This window comes from Onthophagus taurus, chromosome 7 (genome assembly GCF_036711975.1).
Source record: "Onthophagus taurus isolate NC chromosome 7, IU_Otau_3.0, whole genome shotgun sequence".
Taxonomy (NCBI): Eukaryota; Metazoa; Arthropoda; class Insecta; order Coleoptera; family Scarabaeidae; genus Onthophagus; species Onthophagus taurus.
The window spans coordinates 16260162-16285358 of NC_091972.1; the positions used below are offsets into that span (position 1 = coordinate 16260162).

Consider the following 25197-nt stretch of genomic DNA (forward strand, 5'->3'; position numbering starts at 1 on the left):
TCGATAGCTATTTTCGTTTTCAGCCTATAAGCGAATATATATATTTCGCCCTGATTTGCAACCCTTATAACTCGCGCCAGGGGATTTATTAGCACGTATAAAAAAATACGTAAACCTTATTATTGGCCATACTATCGCTGTACCAAATTTCAACAAAATCGGTGAGGGACAGTTATTTCTCATTAACAAAGGTTAGCCAGATTTCTTCTAGTCGGAGTCTATCAAGTATATTTAGTAATCAAAAAGATTCAAGTCAATTCTGACTACTCTACTATTCTGGTCAAAGAGAGTAATTTTTAAAGGTTATAAATAAAACTCATGAATCATTAATTTCAGTGTTTATTTGACTGGATTAATTTGTGTGTGATTGATGTTGTTAAAAAAGACGCAATTTTGAATTTGAAGTTAGCACCGTTATTTAAAATTTAAGTTTTAGATACAATATGCATCTTAAAAAACTAATATATACAAGAAAAAATATTTATTCATAATAAACCACACAGACTATCAGCATTTCTTCTGTTAATACATGATATAATTCCGCGAAATCGAAAACGAACGTGAACATGACATCCACATTCATGTCATATCTCGCAATAAAAAGTTAAATTATAAGTTATTAAAGTTAGTCAGCATTAAAAAATTTTATATTACATAATTTACAATCATAAAAACATTTTTAAAAAACAATAAAATTCGAAAAAACAGATAAATTCGCGTATATGGCACAAATTTAATAATTATAAAAAAAAACAATCAAAAATAAGTTCAAAGTTCACCATAAAATCCATAAAAGTCATCACTAAGTTTCTTTACACTCATTAATTTCATTTTTCTTTAAATTCGTTTTACAGTTTTGTTGTCGCTTGAAGTTTAACGTATCGATTGTGCTGCCTTTGCTGTTCGTCCAAATCGGGCGGTGGTAAAAAACATTGATGATGCGTTTGGTGATGATGATGATGATGCAATTTCGGTCGCAATAATATTTTTCTTACCGCCCAAATTATCACCAAAACAGTAAACGTTAATACTAAAAATGATGTCACAAAAGCAACGTCTAAAGTTGAAATCTTCCTGTTTTTAATTTCTTCTTTAAAAACTGTCACACAACTCTGTTTTTGTTTATTTTGTTGATTTAATCGTTCGATAAACAATGAAGGTGATGAATTATATATGATATTAACGCAAATTTTATAAGAGTTATCTTGTAGACCCGAAAAAGTATATTTCGGGCTACTACAATTTATTTTATGTTGAAATAAAACATTAAAATCATCTAATTCGAAAATTACGATGTTTAATTCGCATTGTTTTTGATTTTTAATTGGTTGAATATTGACGTTTATAGCCAAATTTCCAATTGATGTAAAATTAGCGTCGATTCCAATCACTTTCGGTGATATGTGTTGATTTTTGTAAAGTTCTTGATGCAAGGTTGGATTTACATTGACGTTTTTGATTAAAGGAATTATTTCGGAGCAACCCAAAATTAATGATAACTCATCGGTATTTTGGGGTGATCCAATTAAAACAACACAATAACGATATTTATGATTTTGAATTAAGTTTTTTACATTTGGAACTGTAACATTTAAAAATCTCGAATCTAACATATTCGTTGAGTTACATTTTAAATCGTTTGATTCTAATAATACTTCGTTGTCACCTTCATCTTCGTAAACAAAAATTGCGTCACACGAATAAGGGGCTGCTTTTTCCTCAATAAACCATTGCAAAAAAATTTCTTCGCCATTAAATATGTAATTTTCGAGATTAATTTTAATTTTAATCGGACTTTGATTCTCTTCTTCTTCGCCGCATAATAAATCTTTTAAATTAATATCAATTAATAACGCGTTTTCTAATGAAGGAGGAGTTGTACAAATTGCGCTTTCTTTATCTTCTTGTTTTAACGTTGAATTTGATAGCCACGCAGCGAACTCGACCAAACTACAATCGCAGTTTAATGGATTATCGGATAATGATAATCGTTTTAAAACTGTTGTTGCGCGTAACGCATCGCTTGCGATTATTGAAATATCGTTTTCATCAAGTTTTAACGTTTCCAATCGTCTTAATGGGATAATTACATCAGCCGTTAAAGCTCTTAAAAAATTATGTCGTAAATCTAAATCGATTAAATTTGTTAAATGTGCTAATGAAGCTCCGGAAACGGCTACAATTCGATTATGTGCTAAGTCTAGATTTGTTAAATTCGTTAAATTAACGAAAGCGTGATCTTCTAAAACATCAATTTGATTATGATGTAAGGATAAAATTTTTAAGTTATAAAATTTTTTTAAAGCTCCCATTTTTATGCTACTAAAACTATTATGTGATAATTGTAAATCACGAATTAAATCCATGTTGGGAAATGTGTCCAATTTAAGCGGTCCAATTAAATTATTATTGGACAAATCTAATTCCTCCAAAATTTCAAACGACGATAAATACGAAATCGATGTTATATTCAATTTGTTATTTCGTAATCGCAACGTTCTTAATTGCGGTAAAAAACGTTTATTAAAACAATCTGGATGTATTTTCCATATTATGTTATTGCTAAGTTCGATGAACGAAAGATTTTTTAACCCGTAGAATGACGTTTCCGATAACACACGAAGTCGATTTCCAGATAAATCAAGTCGATCCAATTCCGGTAGTGATTTTAACGCTTCCGTTGGTACGGTTGTTAATTGATTATTGGGTAAACCTAATGCTTGAAGCGGCGCTGAAAGACCTTCAAATGCCGAACGATGAATTTCTGATATTTCACCAGATGAAATGACTAGACCATGCAAGGCGACTCCTTTTAATAGAAGACCTGGCAATTTCGTAAAGTTTTGTACTGTACAATCTAATAAGGAAACGTAAGCGGTATCTAAATCTTTTAATCTTCTTCCTGAAAATAAAAAAAAAAAATTAGAAACAAGTTATGTATATTTCTTTTATAAATCAGGTTTCAAGGTGTTGTAATATGAAGTAATGTTGGTGTTGCAATGTAAAAGTGCACTTTGTGATATTACGATAGCAACTCGACGTCCCAGGCGTCTTACTTAAAAACGGTTAGATTTATGGAACGAAAAATATCGCTTAGTATTTCTTAGAGCTTTCAACAGTTACGGAAAAAATTTCAATAGTAATTTCAATTCCATTTTGAACTTACTGCATATTTTTTGAAATGTGATCATTTATCGATAAACGTTTTGCAGAAGTTATTTGTGTGAAAAGAAAAGTAAATTTAAGTGTAGGCTCTTCTAGCTATTTTTGACTACATTACATTACATAAATTATACATACAGTGTGTCCCAGGATAGATGTTACAAGAGGTATAACGACTTAAAAAATTTTGAATTTTATTATGGAGAGAATTTTACGTATATTTTCATATTTTGAAAACAAAGGCGGCCTTGACAGTGACTCGAAAACTATGTTTAGTTTAGGTAATGTAATCTTTTTGTTCATGATACGAAAAAATTTTATTAAGAAAAGTTGTTCAAAATGAGAAATTACGGTCCTATACAAAATTTCAGAAGGATTTATCTACATTGGTTGAACCATCACATTTTAGTTTAAATAATATAAATATTGTATAGTAACTGAAATGTGAACTAAAACTGATGGATAATACAATTTATTTGTTAATATTTGCGATTATTTAAGTCATTTTTTTTTTCATGGCATTTTTCATTGTTTTTTTTTTCACTCCGATCTAATCTAAAATATGGTGGTTTAATCAATGTAGGTAGATCTTCCTGAAATTTTGCATAGTGCCATAATTTTTCATTCTGAACAACTTTCCTTAATGATATTTTGCCGTACCATGAACAAAAAGCTTACTTTACCTGAACTCAAAATAGTTTTCGCTTCACTATCAAGGCCGAGTCGATTTTCAAAATATGAAAATATACGTAAAATTCTCTTCATACCAAGCAGGGCTTAATTCCTCGGCCATATAATAAAATTCAAAAATTTTTAAGTCATTATACTTCTTGTAACATCTACTACTGGGACACACTGTATATCGTTAAGCATAATAAAGTTGTTTATTAACTGTTTTTTTACTCTCTCGTGCTAGCTCATCTGCTGCTTCATTGCCAGCAACCCCAGAGTGACCTGGAACCCAGATCAGAGAAACTCTGTTATCACAACTCAGTGTGTTTAAAGTTCTTTTACAGTCATTAGCCAGAGTCGACACCGTTTTATTTATTTTTGTAATTCGCCACGGTAATGGAAGCTATAACAGTACTCAAACGGGTGCTGTAATGAGACTCCTTACAGCATCCGATGCTGTAATGAGATTTTAGTAACATTTTATGGAACCAGTTCAAGTTGGTGACATTGGGTCATTAATTTTTCTAGTTGTCAATGTGACAATTTTTGTCTATGGATGTTTAAACACGTTCTTAGCATCGAATACAAGGTCCACAATGATGAGGACTCTGAGCAATTTCTCTTATTTTGGGAGGTGTACATCAAACACTTTTTTCAGGTGAATATATTTTCTGTTTTGACAGTTTCTAATTGTCAATTCAAAGTTTCTATTTTCAAGTGTTACCAACTGCTACATACCTATTTCCCTACATTGCCAAAATTTACTTTATTTTTGTTAAAAAAAAGTATAAAAACGCGAATTACAAAAAATAGCATAAAAAACACGTTTCATAAGACTTAAAGCACTCATTCATTAAAAAACTCGTGGCTTCGCCACTCGTTTTTCAACTTGAATTCGTGCATTTCAAGCGTGTCTTACGAAACTTGTTTTTTAATATACTATTGTCTGTCATGTTCTTCACAGCTCTCTCAAGAAGGATTTTAGTACCCATGTCAATAGCAAGTGTTTCTGCCTGGAATATAGTACAGTACAGTATGTATCCAGGCTGTAAGCTTGCTTAATCCGAAGTGTCTGGCAGTATACTTCCGCCAGGAACCCTTCCGGCATTTTTGATCCATCTGTGAACATGCAAATATCTGCTTGAATCTAGAATTTTCGTTTTCGAGCCGTTCAGGCAGTACAATCTGGTATCGAGCATTAATTACTGGTAGTGATGCCGTCAATTCTGACGGCATTGATAGCACAATATTAGTGCTTATAGTGTCTTCCGCAGCCCATTGGTAGGACATGTCGGCGCAGTTTTGAGCATATTGCTTAAACCTGTAAATGGTAGCTCTAGTCACTTTCTCTATATGCAAATGAGATAGGGCCAAGCAGAACATTCATTTCTAGAGTTGGCGTTGTGCCTATCGCAACCGAAATTGGTAGTCCAGCTACTCGTTGAATTCGTGTATTTTTGACTAACAATAAGAAGAAGCTTTCGTTGAATGATGCTATAATCGCTGTACAAAAAATTAACTGTCGAATATCTGAATTATATTAATGTTGAACGAAGATAGGTTGGGATGATTTCAAGAACGAAGTCAAAATATTGTTCAAGACGGGCAGAAGGGAAAGGGGGTGGTAAATTATGTTATGGAAGTGTCAGGGAGAGTGAGAAGGGAGATTACAAAGTTTGGGAGGGTATATATTGGGTTGTCGTCACTGAAAATTGACGATTTCATAGACGTGAAGAGGTGCTACAGATGCCAGGATTTCGGGCATCTCTAACGTTTCTGTAAATCGGAAATGGTATGTAGGCATTGTGCGGAAAAGGGCCACGAGTTTAAGAACTGTGGGAATAGGGAGAGAGAGGCGATATGTGCAAACTGCAAAGCCAGGGGGAAGAATGATAGACACGAAATGAGGGATAGAAACTGTGGGGAATACCAGATAGCGGCGGAGTTGGCGAAGAGAAGTATTAATTATGAGGACATGAAGAGAGGGCAAAAAGGGACTTTATCAAAAAACTAGACGAGGGAGGGGAGAAGCCAGAGAAGAGCGAGGGGTTGAAAATGGTGTTCTGGAATGTAGCGGGGGTTACGAATAAGGGAGGGCCGTTCTGGGAATATTTGAAGGGATTTGAGGTGATTTGTATGGTGGAGACCTGGGTTGATGAAGGACGGTGGGCAAAGATTGAGGGAAAGTTGCCAGAAGGGATTGCGTGTTTGAAGAGAGGAAGAGCGTGCGGGGGTATTATAGCAGGAATAGCGATGGGAATTACGGAGGAGAGTAAGATGAAGGGAAGATGGAAACAAAAGGGAATGGTAAAAAGGCAAATTAAGCTAGAGGGAGAGAAGGTGCTGATAGTCACAGTATATAGCAAGGCAATGAAAGAGACAATGAGGCAATGGGAAGATATGACAGAGGAAGGGAGGGAGGGATACCTGATTTTTGGAGGGGACTTTAATGCAAAAATAGGGAAAGAAGGGGGAAGAGGGAGAGGGGCGACAGTCCAAGGATAAGATACTGAATGGAGAAGGAAGGGAGATGCTGAGGTGGGTAGAGGAGAGGGGATGGGAGATGCTGAATGGGAATATGGAGGAAGGAGATGAAGGGGAATATACCTATACGGGTGCAAGAAGGGCGTCCGTGATAGACTATGTGGTAGTGGACCAAGGAATGTGGGTGAGGATAGAAACATTTAGGGTTGGGGCGTTGGTAGAGTTCGATTACCAGCCTCTAGAAGTGTGCATAAAGGGATCGAGGGGAAGAAGGAATAGAAAGATAATGGAACATGGTGGAAAATACATTAGGGTAGATTGGGAGGGGATAAAACAGTATAGGGGAAAGTTGGCAAGCTGGGGTCAGAGGGTGGAGGGAGCCGACGGGTTGAATGAACTAATTGAGGTGGTTAAGGAGGCGACGTTGAAGAAAAAGAGTGGGTGACGGGGGATTAGACTGGGAAGAAACGAATGGTGGGATAGGGAATGCAGAGAGTCCAAGAGAGAAGCTAGAAGGAAATTGAGACAGTGGCGGAGAGGGAGGTAGACATCGATAGATATACAGGGTGATTTATAACACACGGAGCAGACTAAAAGGGTAGATATTAGAGGTAAAACTGAAGAGATTTTCTTAATAATGTTTTGTTTGATCACAACTTAATTATCACAAAGATATAGAACGTTAAAGTTGAATTAATGGCCGAGCATTTCTTACGATATACGGTATTACACTACGTTTAAATTCAAACGAATATTTCGGGGTTACTTAAACAATGCAAAATTAATAAAAATAATAAAATCTTTATAATATAGCAGTTACGGCTATTTAAAAATTTGTTAAAACGCTCAAACGGTGGTGTTTGTTTATTGAGAACCGCTGATACCCAAGCTGATACCATATTTTTATTGCTGCCAATCCAGTTGATTTGGTTACTTAGCAACGGACAAGTATTTTAATTAGTCTTTAATTATTTTATTTTGAATATCAGCGGTTCTCAAAATTGGACGATAAATTATTTAAAAAATTAACATGCGATATTTATGTAACTATTAAATTTTTAACAAAACATTATTAAGAAAATCTCCCTTTTAGTCTGCTCCGTATATTATAAAACACCCTGTATAGAGGCCAGGAGAAAATACAAAGAAGAATGCAAGAAAAAGAAGAGGGAGCTTTAGGAAAGGGAAGCTGAGAAGATTAAAGAGTTGAAAGAGGAAAATGAGGTATGGAGATACTTAAAGACTATGAGGAAGGGAAGAGAGGAAGTCCGCAGAGATATACAAATGACTGAATGGAGAACCTTCTTCATGGGATTGTAGGGAGGGGGGAAGAGAGAAGATTTGGAGAGGGAAAGCGAGAGATGCAAGGAGGAGATGAGATAACACTGGAAGACCACTTTTGAATTGACATTTGTGAATTCGCAAAACAATTCTCATGCACACATAGCAATAGAGACGACGTAACTATAAAGAAAATGCATAAAACCATTGCTGGTTTGCACTAGTCTTAGAACAGTTAGAAGCACATTGCGGAAAAGAAATTATGGGAGCATTTGAGAGATGCATTTAGTGTATGCTTATTAGGGTTTGTAAATGCAGGCAAACATTGTTTGCAAATTTAATTACTTTGCTATAATTTAAGAAAGTTGATGCTTGATTAAAAGTAGATACACAATTATTAAGCTTCGAAGCTTAATAGTGAAATTCTCAACTTTTTTTTTGCATTTCTAATTATAGTCAATTAATTCTGGATGTTCTTACAATGAAGTTTTCGTTACCTTGTTTAATCTTGTTCATAACACGATATGTGGATTCCAAGAGTTAGCTTAAACACAATACATACTTATAGATCTGTACAATTGAGCTGATAGTAATATAACATTTTGGATTCCTTCCAAATATCTAACCGTTTCGAAATTTTTTCAACTTCTCTTTTTAATCGATAAAATATCTGAATTGGTGGCTCAATTAGATATAAAATTTATTTTTGGAATAAAACAATATTTTTATTATAGTTTAACGTTCCGATATTGATGAAAACCTTTATTCAGGAAAAAAAAGTAGGTTCAATAAAAATTATTTATTGCTCTTTGAATTAAAAAAAAATTGATTCAGTTGAAATTGGGTTGTAAACTTTAAAAGGGGATGTAAAAAATTGTAACGAGAATTTCGTTTTTATTTTTTGATATTTACCAATTATTTCCATAGCGGTGCTATCTCCTGTACACCGTAAAGTGTGGGGCATGTCGCAACTGCATTCTACAATAGGCGGATGTGAAATTTCGGGACATTTCCAAGGATCTGGCCCGGGAGCTGGAACTGCTGAGGTGCCACACCACCAAAGCATCCACAGTAACCACCACATCCTGAAAAACAAATTAATAATTAATAGGTAAATTTTATAAAAGAAATTACTTTCTCGTTAAATTTGATAATTAACTTGCCATAAGCTCAAAAAGTTCTCTTTATCTTTCGCCGCCCGATTGTGTTTACAAAACGATTTTATTTACGACCGGCCGTTCTCGGTTCGGTGTTTTGCTTAAAACGTAATTAAGTCCTTAAATCAATCTGTGCGAAAAAAGAGTTTCTAAGGAACAATAAATATCTTACCGATCCAACTCGGACAGTTAAATTAACACTCAACACAAAAAGAGTTCTTTCTTATTAATCTCACTCTTTGTTTTAGTTCTTTATCAACAAAAAAAAATAATTAATCATTTTGAAATTGGTGTAGCTTTAAAGAGGATCTCTATTTTTTGTGAAACATAATTACGAGCTTGAAATTTGGATGTTCACATCAGTTAACACAGTTTGCATCCGACTCCATTTACATACAAATAGGGGAAACTAGCACGATTCACCATTGGGCCAGATTGGGCCGTTGGCAGTGTTTGCACCCAAATTGGCGAGATTGACTTTAGGAGATGCATCAATCAAGCCAGCCGCGATTGTCACCATGTTAGTTACGTTCCCATGGTGACAATTACATTGCAAAATCGGAACTACGTATATTATACTTAATTCATAAAATAAATGGGAAGAATTCTTATTTTATATATTTATTTATTTATTTTTTGGTTCGATGAGAATTCTTCAAGTTGTTTTCTCGGGATCGGTGTGGCAAAACACGGTGCGGTTCTCGAATTCGCATTTCCAAATCGGATAAACGCCGACGAGAATTTTTAGAAGCGAGCGTGGAATAATGAAACGAAGAAGACGATTGAAGAGAGAAAAAAAAACTTTTTTTGAGGTGGTCCATCGAGCGAGAGGCAGCACGAGAATTGGCATTCCGATGTAAATACAACTGGAAACTCAGTTGACATGTGTCAACGCGTTCACGACGCCTACCGATCCTGTCACAGTCCTCTTCACCGAAATACGAATTTCAAAAAAATACACCACAAAGATATTTCTTTAAAAAAAATGTACATTCACACTCAATATTAATAAAATTGAAAATCAAAATTTTACTAATAAAGATAGACTAATAAATGTGTATGAAAAATAATCCTCCAGTAGCCCAAAATGTGTCGATTATGGTATATTTATGCTATAGTTGTTTTTTTACTTTATTTAGAATGTCAGAAAGAAATTGCTAATTTTTGAAAGATTGGATTATGACAATTACAAATCTCCTTTCTAAGCGAAACTATCACATTTGAGTTGGTGATTAGATAAAAGAAAGTAAGAACTTCCAACCGAATTAGATCACGAAGAGTTAAGTTTTATATGGAGACAATAGGCATAATCGCTCACCAATGGTTCAGCAATATACTGATGCTGATGAAGCCATTGTAATGGCTACAACGGACATCTCGGCAGCAAAAGCACTGATATTCAACCTGGTTACGAACCAAATCGCAAATTGTGTATGAGTCGTACAAGGGAGGAAATGATTGAAGTGTTCAGAAAGATAGAAGCAGGCTCGAAATAGATGGGATTCTTTTCCAATTACTCAGAGGTATCTTGCTACTCATTTCTTCTTCATACCTGATGTTGCTGATTTCTGCCTCATCCCTTTGTTTCCTTCCCTCTTTCTTTACTCTACATACCTCTTTATATTTCCTTCTTGCTTCACCTTTTCCTCACCACCTCATCTGTCTTCTTGTCTCCTTTCTTGCCTCACAACATTCACAATCCCACCACTCGTTTCCTCTTCATCCGCCCGGCTAGCTCAGTTGGTAGAGTATGAGACTCTTAACAGATGGGATTATGATAAATGAAAAAACACAAAATTCATATATTTTGGTGTCAAGGGATGAAAATGTAACAAATTTTCAAAATATATACGTCAAGGATTACAGCTTTCAGAGTGTCAAGAACTTCAAGTACTTAGGGGCTATATTTGACACCTCAAACACGATTGCGAATGTAATAAAGGAAAGAAAACTAGTTGCAAATAGATGCTGTTATGCACACTTAAAATTATTTCGCTCAAACTTGCTACTAGGCACTGTAAAGATGAATTTGTACAAAATACCAATACGACTCATTCTGAAAACGGATTGAGGGTGTTCGAGAGAAAGTTGCTTCGCAAAATATAAACGGAATATATCTAAACCGATACAACTTTAAATAGGATACGTTGATGAAAGTAAGCAAAGGCTGGAATAGCGAAACCCAGAGGAAGAGCTAGAAAGTGCTGGGAAGATGATATATGGCAGGACTTGAAGAACTGGAGGTATGCGATGTGAGGCGGTGGACAGAGCCAGATGGAAGAGGCTGTCAGAGATCGCACCCATCTCGGATTGTTGTGCCAAAGGACAATATACAGGGTTAGGCAAAGAGGTATGGATGATTTGAACGTGGCGCCACGCAAGGTGGGGAGAACGTTGATGGATACCTTGCCGCCAGTTAGTTATTAGTAACTGTATGGTTTCAACAAGATGGGGCGACATGCCATACATCGAGAGCATGGGAGCTATGGAATTTTTAAGGCAGACCTTCCATGGACCCCCCATTTCATTGCGTGGAGATGTGGAGTGGCCTCCTCGGTCACCGGACCTGTTACCTTGTGACTTTTTTTTATGGGGCTACCTCAAAGAACGAGTATACATAAACAAACCACGTACACTCCAAGCCCTAAGTGAAACAGTAACACAAGAAATTCTTTAATTTTTGTAATGGCAACATTCAAGTTTCGTTGAAAAATGAGTGTGTAACTCTTATTTCAAATCATCCATACCTCTCTGCCTAACCCTGTACCTTAACACATCAAAGGCAATAAACAGCAGCATCAATTTTATGGTAACTAAATGGAGATAAGAAAAAAAAATTTCGAAATTAAATTAAATTGCATAAAGAGGCAAAGAATATGGTGTTCATTGCCAGGAGGCATTTTGATTCTAATTTTATAAACTCTTCGACCTAATTTTAAGAAATTCAATGATGTTTACCTTCCATTGTACAAATGGAGGATTTTTTCCACCTTGCTGAAAATTAGCTAAAACTAGCTATAATAACAAAATTCGTTAGGCACAAAGTTGGTCATGAAGACTTATTTCCCAAGTAACCCGGATATAATTACTTAACAACACCAATATGGATCATTTCCGCACCGATAGCTCCTCACAAATTGATTGGTGTATAGTCAGAAAGGTGTCAAAAAACCATTCAAGTAAGAAGACGAAATTTTTCCTCTGTTATTATTATTTTTATCAATTCTGGTATAAATTGTCAATCAATTCAAAGTTTTGATTAATTCAAGTTGAAGACTCTTGAGTATTTTGTATAGCGTAGGAATATAGGAGCCCTTAATAACACAATATCTTGCAAGAGCTACTCCTGGTAGACAAGTTTTTTATCAACTCACAGAAAACAATCATTATTTCTTCTGCTGGAAAGAAATTCGCTAAGGTATATCTAGTTTCAAAATGTTCTCCACAAAAGCAAAGTTATTTCTGTGAGGAAAATTACTTATCCTTGAATGTCGTTACTACATTTGCGTGTTTGTCTTCATACATATGATTATGAACCAGATCTAGTTGAGTTAGTTACCAAGAAATTTTCATATATTCAACGAATAGCTAAAATTGCGATGAGTGTACAATACTTGGCTTACTTCCATTACAACTTTCTTGCGGCTATATCTGTTTAAGTGAGTTTGCGGTTCACTAGCAGTACGCCCTTTGGCTAACATGTTAGCATTAAAACTGGCAAAGACTAGTTCATGCAATATGATTTTAACACAATACTCTGAATTTCAAAATCAATAAAATCAAGCGAGGTTGGGATTAGCTATATCATGGATATTCCGCGTTTGATGATGTGAGGATGAGTTAAGCAAGCTTATAGCACGAATATATATCGTACTTCTGAGAAAACGACTTGTCAAACCAATATTCTCAAATAGTTAAATCAATCTTCAGCAGTTGTAAGCAGCAAAATTGAGGTTGTGCTGTAAATTGGTGTTTCCTTGGTCGAGGTTCTTGGTCATACTGGCATAGTTGGCAAAGATGTCGTAAATGTCTTAGCATGAACCGGTACCGCTGAAGCGTTTGGTCAAAGCCAGTAGTTGATATTTATGATCGCCAAATAATGAATTGGGTGATAAGTCGAAGAAAGTGTTCACCTATTATAGACTGTATGCAGTAAAAGGTTTTATTCTCTTATGTTATATATCATATCATTTTTCGTGTTTTTGTTCTAGTTAGCTAATCTAGTACCCACCAAATGATTCCAGTATTTAGTAAATGATTACAACTTACTGATTAAATGCAGTTTTTATACTGACTCGTTTCAGCGTTCGGTTTTAATAAAGATTAAAACCAGAACCTAACGATTGATTCAAACATCTACTGAAAAATTCTAGTATTCATTGTATGATTCCAATATTCAGTGTACAATTCTGGTACAACCAGAACTTAGTGACTAATTGCAGCACCCAATGGATACTTACAGTATCCGGTCGTTGTATGCAACATTAATAGTTATTCTTCCGAGTCTCCATGGATTAGATACAGTATCCATAGTAATTAGAATCTAAACTTAATGGCTGGTTCCAGTATACAATGTATAATTTCAATATACTGTTGTTGGCTGTTGTATTTATAGTGATTCGTTGCTATATTTAGATGTTAAATATAGTTTCTATGATGATTAGGACATGATTTGGATTCCAGTATCCAACCTTGATTAGAAGGACAGTCTAGTGGTGGATTTCAGTGTGGATTAGAGTATTCTGTAGATGATTTTAGAACCTACTGGATGATTACAGTATCTAGTGGATGATTTAATTATCCTGTTGCTGAGTGTAGTATCCATACTAATTAGTTCCAATATTTAGAAATTAGATAGTTTCAGATTTTAATGAAACCCATTTAGTGAACAATTCCAGCATCCAGATGAATATTTTAATTTGCCATTAACTATAAGGCCAAGCAAATACACTAATAAACTTTTTAAAGCCACCAGTAAAATACGAATTCATTGGTACTTTAAATTTAATGTTTGAACATTTATTTTCAATAAAAAATTAAAATTTATGCTTTTTTATGAAACCTTTCTCTTTTCGTTTCTGTTGAAATACAAAAATGGTAAAAGGTAAAGGGGGATATTATGAAGAAGGCATCATCGTCCAACTTTGAAAACTGTCCCTTATTTGGTAAACGTTCCGCGGAGACTTACCCTTTACGGGCATCGAATTTATTAATATTTTATGACCGCGAGACAATTAAATGTTACGCGAAGAGATTGTCGCAGTCAACAACTCGAAGAAAAAAGAAGAAGAAAACGATTCGTGAATTTCAAACAGGTAGGGAACAACTTATTGTTTTTCGATTATAATCGTCCAATTATATTTATCTTTATCAGTTCAAAAAAAAAATTGTTAACCACTTTAACTGATATGGAAATAAAAAAAAATAACTTAACACTTATTGTGTCGTTTTTTAAACTTACTTATGCATTCAACAATACACACGACTCATTCGAAAAGGTCGACGAGCAATTACGATATTCAGTTTGTATAAAATTTTAGATCGATTCGTTTCGTTAAATTATGTTTCGAAACATAACCTTACTTTTTTGTTTTACCACATTCATTTTATTAATTAATGAGAGTGAATCAAAACAGTTTACCAGATGTGGATTAGCTCAAGAGTTGTTAAAACAAAAGTTTGATAAAACTTTCGTTCCAAACTGTAAGTACTTTTTTTTAGCTTTCTAATGTTTGTGTAATAAGTGTATTTAATAAAATAGATAACAAACTCAAGGTGAATATCTAACCACGACCTTTAACCGTGTTTGTGGTTTGACTTAAATAATTTTTGAAAAATAAGTAAAGTTAAAAAACATTTTGAATAAATCCGCCATCTATGAATAAATTAGAGAATTAGGTTAAATGAAAAAAAGCTAAATCTAACTTTAGCTTTTAATGATGATACTTTCTTTAGTATCATCTATTTTTGTATCTTTAATGATAAAAAAGAATATGGTCTCTAAGAATATCTCTCTTTCTGAGATATCTTATCTCTATAAATAATCATCACTGCTTCTCATTTTATCTACCAGTTCAGGAAGTACAATGGAGATTTAATGCAGACTTCAACAACATAGCAAATTTGATGCAGCGATTCTAGACATTTAAATTAGACGTGATGAAGACTGAATGCATTTATCACGTAATAAGATTTAATATAAAGATTATGTATATTTTTATGGAGTTGTTCCATAACAGACTTGATGAAACTTTGATGCAGGATTGATAGAAATCTAAAATATTCTTGATGAAGGCTTAGTGCATCTATCAAGTCAGAATGCATAATGGAAATTTGATTAAGATTAAGACTTCGAATTCATGATTCAGAATTAATACGATTGGATGGAGATTTTATGCAATCTTGAATTAATGTTGATGTACTTTTAGATGTAGTATTGGTACAGGTTTGACTCTGCGCAGACTTGAAACACACTTGATTCAGGAATGATATAGATTTTATGTGGAGTTGCTAGAAACATAATGCAGGCATAATAGAGATTGAAAGTAGATCTTGATACTAACCTCAAAGACTTGCAAATTTAGTAGTATCTGTTTTAACAGCTATGATTCTTGATTTCACCAGCAAACTACTACGATTTATATATCTTGTCAAAATCAACACAACATGTTGATTTCAAAAAAACTTGGACCTAAGAGACATTACCCTAAGTTTACATCTAATGCTGGGTGTCCAATTGAAATGTTGTCGAGGGAAACTATAGAGAGTGTTTCTTTCTGGTGGATACACTTCTGGGAGTATTATCTCTAGCACCAACATATTTTATTAGTTGACATGGTTCTTAAGAGAACTATCTGGAAGAAAACTGCCCGGTAGTTTTATAGCAACTCACGGGGAGTTAAAACATATTCAAGTGGACACAAAACATAAATAGAGAAACTCAATTAAAGCCAGAACATTTTGAAGGAATTTCTACTGACTGTCAATTCACCACCTGTAACAAACTATTTCCAAATATTTCAATTTATATTTTGTAACAAATCTGTATCATCATCTAAGTAGAAAATCAATTACGTTATACGATCAACACAAATAACATTTGAATGGAGTACATTTACACAATATATAATTAAGCAACCTGAGTAATAGCGTTAATGGGTTATAGAAATGTGCTTACTGCCTTGAGTAATTTGAGGCCATTAAGTGTCTCGCCCGTGTTGTTTAAGGTTGCGATAACAATTTTTTTGATGGTATTATGCAACAAATAACATTTTGCTACCATATCAACCAAGTTTTACACGTGCGTTTAATAGTACAACGAGATTAATAGACATTGTATGATGAGAATCAGCTGATTAGTTTAATGCAACTCTTCTGTTACTTTATCAGTGAGTGAAAAGTATTTCTTCTATCTGATTTCTTGAGAAATGATGCCCCAACCGAAAACATAATTGTATCTATATTTATCTTTTTCACAATTTTTTTTTCAAAAAAGGCTGATGATTCGTAGTATCAGAATCCAGAATGTTAGGTAATGAATTCGCCACAGTCTATTTTTCCATACAATCGGGGCGTTTAGAGATAAAACGTAATTGATTGTATCTATTAGTTGGTGATGATAAAACTTTACGACCATGGTATACAAATATCTGCTGTTTACTACATAAGCGGAAGATGTATCGAAGATCGGCTGCGGCCTTAGATACAAAAATTTTCAATTTTCTAAATGTAAAGAGCGGTTGGACTTCAATCTGTTTCAAACTCATCAAAGATAAAATCTTGCAATGTAACTGACTAATTAAGATTGGAATAGATAGAATGTACAAAGTAGCATTGACAATTTCATTATCCAGGTGTCACAAACAATACGGCCTGTTTCTAAACGATATATTCAAATTCTAGTAATTGTCAACTATTATTTTTCAAATTGCTCGGTATCCGATTTTGTCCTTGTACCACTTTAGAGAAAACTGGGTTCGAAACATTTTTTCAATCTGGCACTTAAATGCCTTCAATTAGATACTATATCTTTCTGCAAACCAGAATATGATTCTTTTTGCATTTAGACATTTGAGTATCTTAATTACTTACTTATATTACTTGCATCTTTTTGCAAAGTGAAACCTGAATATTTGAGTAACCATGCAAACTGAATTCCAAAATAAAACATAAATGAATCGATTTTCACAAAAAAATCCTTTTAAAGCATTTCTCCAACCTGAAACATAAATATCTTTGCAACCAGATAAGATATCTTTTTGTAAACTGAAAATCCTGGTTCTGTTTGCATTTAGACATTTAGTAGCCCTTCAAGTTTCATGTATAATATTATTTGCAACGTTTTACACACTTACATTTAGACACATGAGTAACCTTCCACACATAATTCCTTATATTACTAGCATGTTTTTGCAAACTCAAATCTGAATCTTTTGCGTTTAGACGCTTGACTAACTAAACTAATTTCCAAAATAAAACTTAATTGAGTTGATTTTAACAAAAAATTGCTTTTGAAGTATTTCTCCAATTCGGAACTTGATTGTCTGCAACCAGATGCTACATTTTTTATTGCATTTATGGATTATACGTTAAATTCTGACTATTTTAGATGCAGTATACCCTATGTTGATAATCAGCTGTCTTCGAAAAAATGACAAATGATAAAAGAATACTACCACTCATTTTATTGCTTAATATTGCAATTCATAAGGAACAAAGTTTTCTACTTAATGAAATGTTGAAAGTGAAACCCTTTTTGTGCCTGGCAGTATCCTTTTAAGTCGTAAAGCAATTTTGGTTTAGTCTTGTACACAACATTCTTGAGATGATTTTTGAGATCGGGTGATCTAGGTGGCCACTCAATTGATCCACGCCTTTCAATCCATCTGTTGGGCAATGCTACATCATCCAGATATTCCCTAACCTGAACTGCACCATCTTGCATGAAACATAAATTTTCATCATCTACCGTAGGGTCATTAGCACTAAGAAATAAATTTATTAAATTGGGGATTAGATGTTGTAAAAAATCAAGATATCATGGTCCGTTCAATGTTTCTTCAAAAAAGTAAGGCCGAATAATTTTATTGTTGATAATTCCTGCCCAAACATAATTTTTTTCAGGATACTAAGGTTGTTGTTCTCTCATCCATCTGAGATTTTCTTTTGCCCAATAGCGACAGTTTTGTCTATTAACTTGTCCTGTTAATGTAAAGGTTGATTCATCTGAGAACAAAATGTTTTCAGCATGGCGAGGGAATCTATGGCACATATCCAAAACATTGTTGTGAGATACTAGGAACGATATGGGATGTTGATGGTTATTAAAAGCCACATTGAGTGCTGTCCGCAAAATGTTTGAGGAGTGTCAAGGATAATATTGAGGGATGTACGAGACAATCTAAAATTGTGACAGAAACGGTGTTAAGGCATATCTTAAACGATGTTTAATCTGAAGTGATGAACGATGTTGGAAAACGTCGAGGACGATGTTGAAGTAAGCAAGTTCGATGTTGACAGAAACAGTCAGAAACAGTGTTATGGAAGACCAGAAACGCTGTTGAGAGGTATTAGGAACGATATGGGGGGATGTTTAAGCCTGTGTTGATGGTTATTAAAAGCCACATTGAGTGCGTGACGCTGTTAGGCTGTGGCTTGGACAATTTTGAAGATGTAAGGCATAATCCCTTTCCTTTCCATGGTAGCCATATAAAGTCCTATTTCGACTTCCAGTCGTGGAATTAATTTGGGAAGGAAAGGGTTAAGAGTTGCTAGGAAAAATAATGACTGAAGTGATGAACGATGTAGAAGGGTTTTAACTAAGATAATGAGAGAGGTCGGAGCTATGTTGAAAAATGTTAAAGACGAGTGTTGAAGTAAGCAAGGACAATGTTGGAAATAGCCAGCAATGCTGAGGGTGACTAGAAACGCTTTTGAGAGGTACCAGGAACGATATGAGGAGATGTTCAGGTCTGTGTTAATGGTTATTCAAAGCCACATTGATTGCTGCTCGGAAAAGTATTTGAGGAGTGTCAGGGATGATATTGAGGGATGTGCGAGACAATCTAAAATTGTGACAGAAACGATGTATCTTAAGGAAGATATTAAAAGATGCATTGGATGATGTTAATGGATATGAAAAAGAATTAGAGATGCTGTTAAGCTGCGACTTGGACGATTTTGAAGGTATATATTGTTAACAGTTGTCAGGGAGTTGAGTGGTACCAGGAACGATATGATGGGATGTTCACGGCTATGTTGATGGATATTGAAGACCACATTGAGTGCTGTCTAGCAAGATGTTTGAGGTATGTCAAGGATGATATTGAGACAATCTAAAATTGTGACAGAACTATATCTTTTGAAAACTGCAAATCCTGGTTCTCTATGCATTTAGATATTTGAGTAGCCCTTCAAATTTAATTTATAATATTACTTGCAACTTTTTGCAAACAATGTTGCGATCTAAAATCTGAATTTCTTTACAGTTAGACACTTAAACAAGCTTATTTCCTTATATTATTTGCTTCTCTCTGCAAATACTGACACATGAGTAACCTTCCAAACATAATTCCTCCAAAGGTTTTGCCCTAAAACTCCAGTTTCTTGATGAACCTTAGTATTGCTCTATGGTCTTGTTACGTTAGTAGCTGTCAGGCGAACCTTTCCGAAAATTTTGTATCTTAAGCTGCCTCTGGCGAAGCATTCACACCAGTCCACTCACATCATAATCCTTAGAAGTCGTATATTACATTCGTAAAATGGATACTGCCGAAATAAGCCCCATGCAATGTACGCACATTTATGATGCAGAATACTTCCGTTTCAGTCGATTTTCCAATTTATTATAGATGGGAACAAAATGGAATTACGGCGATAAAAGAATTGTTCCGCAAAAATACAAAAATTTATATAAAAACAAGTTATTTATAGTATACCAAGTAAAGAAGTGACTTTAAAAGAAATTTTTAAGTAAATAAGCTTTTAGAAGAACCGGGGAAAAATGGAATAAGGTTAACTTTGCCGGGTTGGTTGCCAAAAAGTTCTCTTTAAAGTAATTACGTTCAACTAATTACTCCATCTCGTTCGTGCGTATTTACCTATTTTCGGCAAAATAATAAAGATATACAAGGACTATGATTGATTTGGTCGCGCAGTTCTTCTAAAGTATGAGTAGGCACTCTGAGGAACATGGTGGCCACGCAACTCGTCCACCTCTGCTAATCCAATGATTCTGAAAAGTATTATTTAAGTAATCCCTGGCAACACGAATGAAATGTGGTGAAGCACCGTTAACCATAAGTCACGGCATGTTTGTAATGGAAGGATGATGTTTATCCGTAAAATGCACAACGGATTGGAAGTTCAGAATTATACACTGCTGTAGAAACCAGTTACAAAAAAGCATTCGTTGTTGAATATCAGCTTCACTAAGACTGGTATGGGTAAAGTAACTGTACGTTTAGTGGTTTCTGACTCGTCGTTGCAAAATCGACATGTTTGATCCTCAGCTTGTCCAATGTTGAAGAGGTGGTATTTTAGAGACGTGTGGCCAGTCATGAAACCTGAGAACAACTTTAAATCTCCTTTGCTAAGGCATAAAACCTGTTTGGTTTCCTTTTCCGACGAAATTGTGTCGTGGATGTTCATTCTAGCACAATTAATTACCTGTTTTAAGTGGCTTTTTTCTTGACTACAGCCGGGTTTGCCCTAATAAAGTTGCCCTCAATGTCTTTGTCACCTTGAACCCACCATAGAGTTATCTTTCTGTAAAGTGGTCTTTAAACTGAAACCCAGCTGACATAGTTATAGAGTTCATCCAATAATTCATTAAAGCCTCTGGCATAAACATTCTTTACATCAAAATACACCTCATTAGATAATCATTATGTATTATCTAACATATTGCGTAGTTCATCAAAGAAAACCTGCTTAGGTACTGAAAATGAAATGGAAATAAACAATCCAACAATATTCTTCCTGTAAATTTTTATTAAAACTTGTCAATAAGCAACTATTTTTAATCACATCAAAGCGAGATAAAAGTTCACTTGCCTCAACCAAACCATCAACAATCACCCATAAACGCCATCTATAACCGAGATTAGGAACTAATAAAAAATTTGGATTAATAAAAACTCATTTTTAAGATTTTAAGAAATTTAGAAACAAATATACATTTTTCTTTTTCAATCAAGGTCTTTCTATATTTAAATTATTACTCCATCTATTGACAATTTAAAAGAACAATACTTACAATGCATTAAATCAAAGGAAAATAATTTCTGGAAAAACTCTTTTAATCCAAACGATATGTGTTATGTAAAAATAACACACACACAAAGTATTGCGGTTGGTATTTTTATTAAGAAAACCACAAACAGTTTTTATGTTTATTTCAAAGCTTGTTTCGCTTTAATATAACATAAAGGTGCCGTTTCCATACAGATAATCTCCAACTGCGATAGTGCGCGTTTCGATTATGCAATGAATCGAATACTTTTTACGTTTGTTGTTGTTGGTATTGTAATAGTTTTTTGTGATTACACCGTTTCAAAACAGTACACGCGATGTGGGCTCGTTAACGAATTAAATAGGAAAAAATTTAATAGATCTTTTATTGGTAATTGTACGTACATTGAGCTAATACGTTCTTGTAAATTTTAAATTAATCAAAACTAACCTTAAGACTTATCGTAAATAATACAATAAAAAACGACCTTTGATTTTAATGACCTTGTTTTGGTAATTAATACATATATATCAATTGATAAATAATAAATATAGTATATAGAATAAAATATAATTAATAATTTTTATATTTTTTTAGGGGTTTGTATGATAGAAAGCGAAAGCGCTAAAGATACATCAAAAGTGACGAAAAAAGCAAACGGAAGCACCAATTACGGCATTTTCCAGGTACGTAACCCTCGTTTTAGGAGATGGGTTTTTACGAAAATCCGATTTAGGTAAAGATTCGAACGAATTGAGTCACGTACAACCAACAACAACAGCAAAAAAGGAAATAAAACGTGAAAGTTCACTTCCGGGTTCGATTTTGTACCCGAAAGAAATCGGATTTTGTATTATTTTTGTGAGATATCGTTTTAGTTTTGGTTATTGTTCTAGATAAACGACCGGGAATGGTGTAAACAAGGTAAAGCCGGGGGAAAATGTAACATAAAATGCGAAGGTAAAAATCAACATCATTTGAATTAAGAAACTTTTAAAAGTTAACTTTTTTTTGTATGTATTTTAGATTTATTAGATGATGATATAAACGATGACGCAAACTGTGCGAAAAAAATTCAAGAGGAAATTGGTTTTAAAAATTGGGATGGTTGGGTGAGGAGTTGTTATCAAAAAAATATAAGTTACGTAACAAATTGTTTCAAATAAGATCAAAGGGGAACAGTTATTTCCGGTTGGTGAATTTTATTTTATATACGTGATTTTATACCGTAAGAGAAATAAATTTAATAAAAAATTTCTTTCCATCGTACGAAATCGTTTTCCTTTTTATCAAAGGTTATTCAAACAGTAAAAAAATTCAATATTTATAAAAATTTAATCTTATAAATAATGATACAGGTGCTATTTAGTATTGGGCGAACATTTTTCAACCTATAAATCCTTTAAAAAGAAAACCGTGGGTTTATTGCTCGATACTCGATAATAAATATTTTTTATTTTCGATTCTTGAATAATAAATTCACCCATAATTATAGCGAAAATATGTACACCTACGATTTCGATTTACTAATAAATTACCTGCCTACGTTTATGTCTTGATATTTACTTCAATCATTCTTAGTTTAAATTGTTAATAGAAATTTAACACCTTAATTAAGTTTTTTACTTAGAGAAAAAAATCCTTCAAAAAACTCAACAAAAAAAATTTAAAAAGTAACTCCATGGTGTCTAAATTTGACGTTTAATTTTTTCTTGCGTACCCACATCATGAATCAGAATGCCAAAATATTATAAGCTTAGCGATTCCTATCGGGAACTTACAGGTCGATACGAATAACTTTGCGAGTGAAGTTTAAGGAGCTTGTTCTCGAAGTGGGCCTCATTCTCTCGCAGGCGTCCGGATGGAACTAATCCGAGTTGAACAAAGCCGTACAAGTAATTGCAAAACTATCGTCTTCCCTAATAAAATCGTTTAAGAATTAATGGTGTTTAAGACTGTATTCGTTCAAACTTGTTTGACAGAGAACTTTTAAATTTAGGAATTAATTCTTAAATTAAGCGATGGGAAGAACCTCGCTTTTAATTCCTAACAAGAGGAGGAGAGAGATCAAGGATTTTTTGGGTATGGTATAATCTTATTAGTTTTTTATATAATATAATTACCATGGCGAAATCATCATATTTCTCCAATCTGGAACTTGAATGTCTTTATAACCAGATACTATATCTTTTTATAAACTGAAAATCCTGGTTCTCTTTGAGTAGCCCTTCAAATTTAATTTATAATATTATTTGAAACTTTTTGTAAACTACGTTGCGATCTAAAAACTGAATCTCTTTACATTTAGACACTTAAGCAAGCTTGCAAACTTATTTCGTTATATTATTTGCATCTCATTGCAAACTGCGTAGCAAATTGAAACCTGAATCTCTTTGCATTTAGACACATGAGTAACCTTCTAAACATAATTCCTCCAAAGGTTTTGCTCTAAACCTCCAGTTCCTTGAAGAACCTTATTATTGCTCCAAGGTCTTGTTCCATTTCATAAAATTTTGTGTCTTAAGCGGCCTCTGGCCACGCATTGTGTGAGTGTATGTTCAGCGGTTTCTGACTCATCGTTAAAAAGTCGACATATTTGATCCTTAGCTTGTCCAATGTTGAAGAGGTGGTATTTTAGAGACGTGTGGCCGGTCATAAAACCTGAGAACAACTTTAAGTTTGCTTTGCTGAAGCATAAAACCTCTTTGGGTTTCTTTTGCGACAAAGTTGTGTCCTGGAAATATACCTGATAACTATTCGGCCGATAAATTTATCGGGAAGATAAAGATATTCGCTTTTGTACAAACTGTTGATAGTACTTTTTCCCCATATCACAAAACGTACGTATAGGATGTTATAGGTTAACCAGATATATCCGGCGGATAACTGTCTTATCGGTACTGCTGAGTACCCGGTAAGTTATCCTGTCGATAATCTTGCCAACACAAATATCCGTACATTGTAATACAGTACAAATTAACTTATCGGCCAGATAACGCTATATCTTACATCTTCAAAATGGTCCAAGTTGCAGCTTAATAAGTCCTTTTCAGACCCATCCAAGACATCTTTCAATAACTTCCCGCACTCCATTTAACATCGTTTAAGATATACCTTGATATCGTGTCTGTCATAATTTTACATAGTCTCGCACATTCTTCAATTTCATCCCTGAACACTTTTCCGGGCAGCAGTCAATCTTGATTTTAATAACCATCAATATAGGCCTAAACATCCCTTCAAATCGTACCTCTCAACAGCGTTTCTGGTCTTCCTCAACATTGCTTCTAGCTTTGATTTCTGGCCCTTGACGTTTTTCATCATAGCTCTGACCTCTCTCATCATCTTTGAGTTAAAACTAGTAATGGAACGAATAGTGATTTTGCGAAAAGACGGATACCGGATATCCGGCATCCCTTTCGGCCGGATATCCGGTGCATTTCTGAAGTGATACCCTATATTGCCACATTACTACGATATTTGAATAAAAATAAAATTAATAAGAAAGCTGATAAGATATGTCAACTTATTTGGATCCAAGATACAAAATGAACTTTTTTGATGCTGATTTAACTAACAAAGCAACTCTAAAAAGAGGATACTTTAATTAATAATTAGTGATATTTCCACAAGGATCCTTCAAGAAATAAATTTTATAGCGAATTTTGAAAATAATCGGTGAAAATTGCAACATCGAAAATTTTGTCAAAACTTCAAATATTGTTTTCTCAAAAACTAAAAGTTATTTTTCAAAACGGGTTAGTTCATTAGAAAGAGGACACTTTTATTAACACTTTGGGAAATTTTCATACTCATATTCCAAGAACTAGATTTTATACGAATTTTTAAAACTTAATCGGCGAAAATTGCAAAATTCGAAAAAATTGTCGATCACTTCAAAAATTTATTTCTCAAAAACTAAAAGCGACTTTTCAAAACGGCTTGTTGCATTTAAAAGGAGATACTTTAATTAATAATTGGTGATATTTCCACAAGGATCCTTCAAGAAATTAATTTTATAGCGAATTTTGAAAATTATCGATGAAAATTGCAACATCGAAACTTTTATCAAAACTTCAAATATTGTTTTCTCAAAAGCTAAAAGTTATTCTTCAAAACGTGTTGGTTCATTGGAAAGAGGACACTTTTATTAACATTTTGGGAAATTTTCATACCCATATGCAAAAAAATGGATTTTATACGAATTTT

General features: G+C 33.9%; 2 protein-coding genes across 4 annotated transcripts in view; one reads left to right on the plus strand and one right to left on the minus strand.

Annotated features, from left to right (window-relative positions):
* Positions 1-323: 323 nt before the first annotated feature.
* LOC111426979 (Leucine-rich tendon-specific protein) overlaps positions 324-25197 on the minus strand; it is a 62892-nt gene continuing 38018 nt past the window's right edge. The window contains exons 3-4 of the mRNA XM_071197399.1: positions 8512-8684; positions 324-2902 (exon numbers count right to left, since the gene is read on the minus strand). Coding sequence (XP_071053500.1) covers positions 849-2902; positions 8512-8683 — 2226 coding nt within the window. The 5' untranslated portion in view covers position 8684 and the 3' untranslated portion in view covers positions 324-848. The remainder of the gene's footprint in view (positions 2903-8511; positions 8685-25197) is intronic.
* LOC111429288 (lysozyme) lies at positions 14262-22539 on the plus strand. Of its 3 annotated transcripts, none has more exons than XM_071197784.1 (4): positions 14262-14459; positions 21586-21674; positions 21885-21948; positions 22015-22539. In XM_071197784.1, the coding sequence occupies exons 1-4, from the start codon at positions 14318-14320 to the stop codon at positions 22152-22154; spliced, it is 435 nt and encodes a 144-aa protein (XP_071053885.1). In that variant the 5' UTR covers positions 14262-14317; the 3' UTR covers positions 22155-22539. The 3 variants fall into 3 exon arrangements, with proteins under 3 accessions (XP_071053885.1, XP_022920926.1, XP_022920925.1); XM_023065158.2 differs by lacking the exon at positions 14262-14459 and adding an exon at positions 21191-21378; XM_023065157.2 differs by lacking the exon at positions 14262-14459 and adding an exon at positions 21195-21384.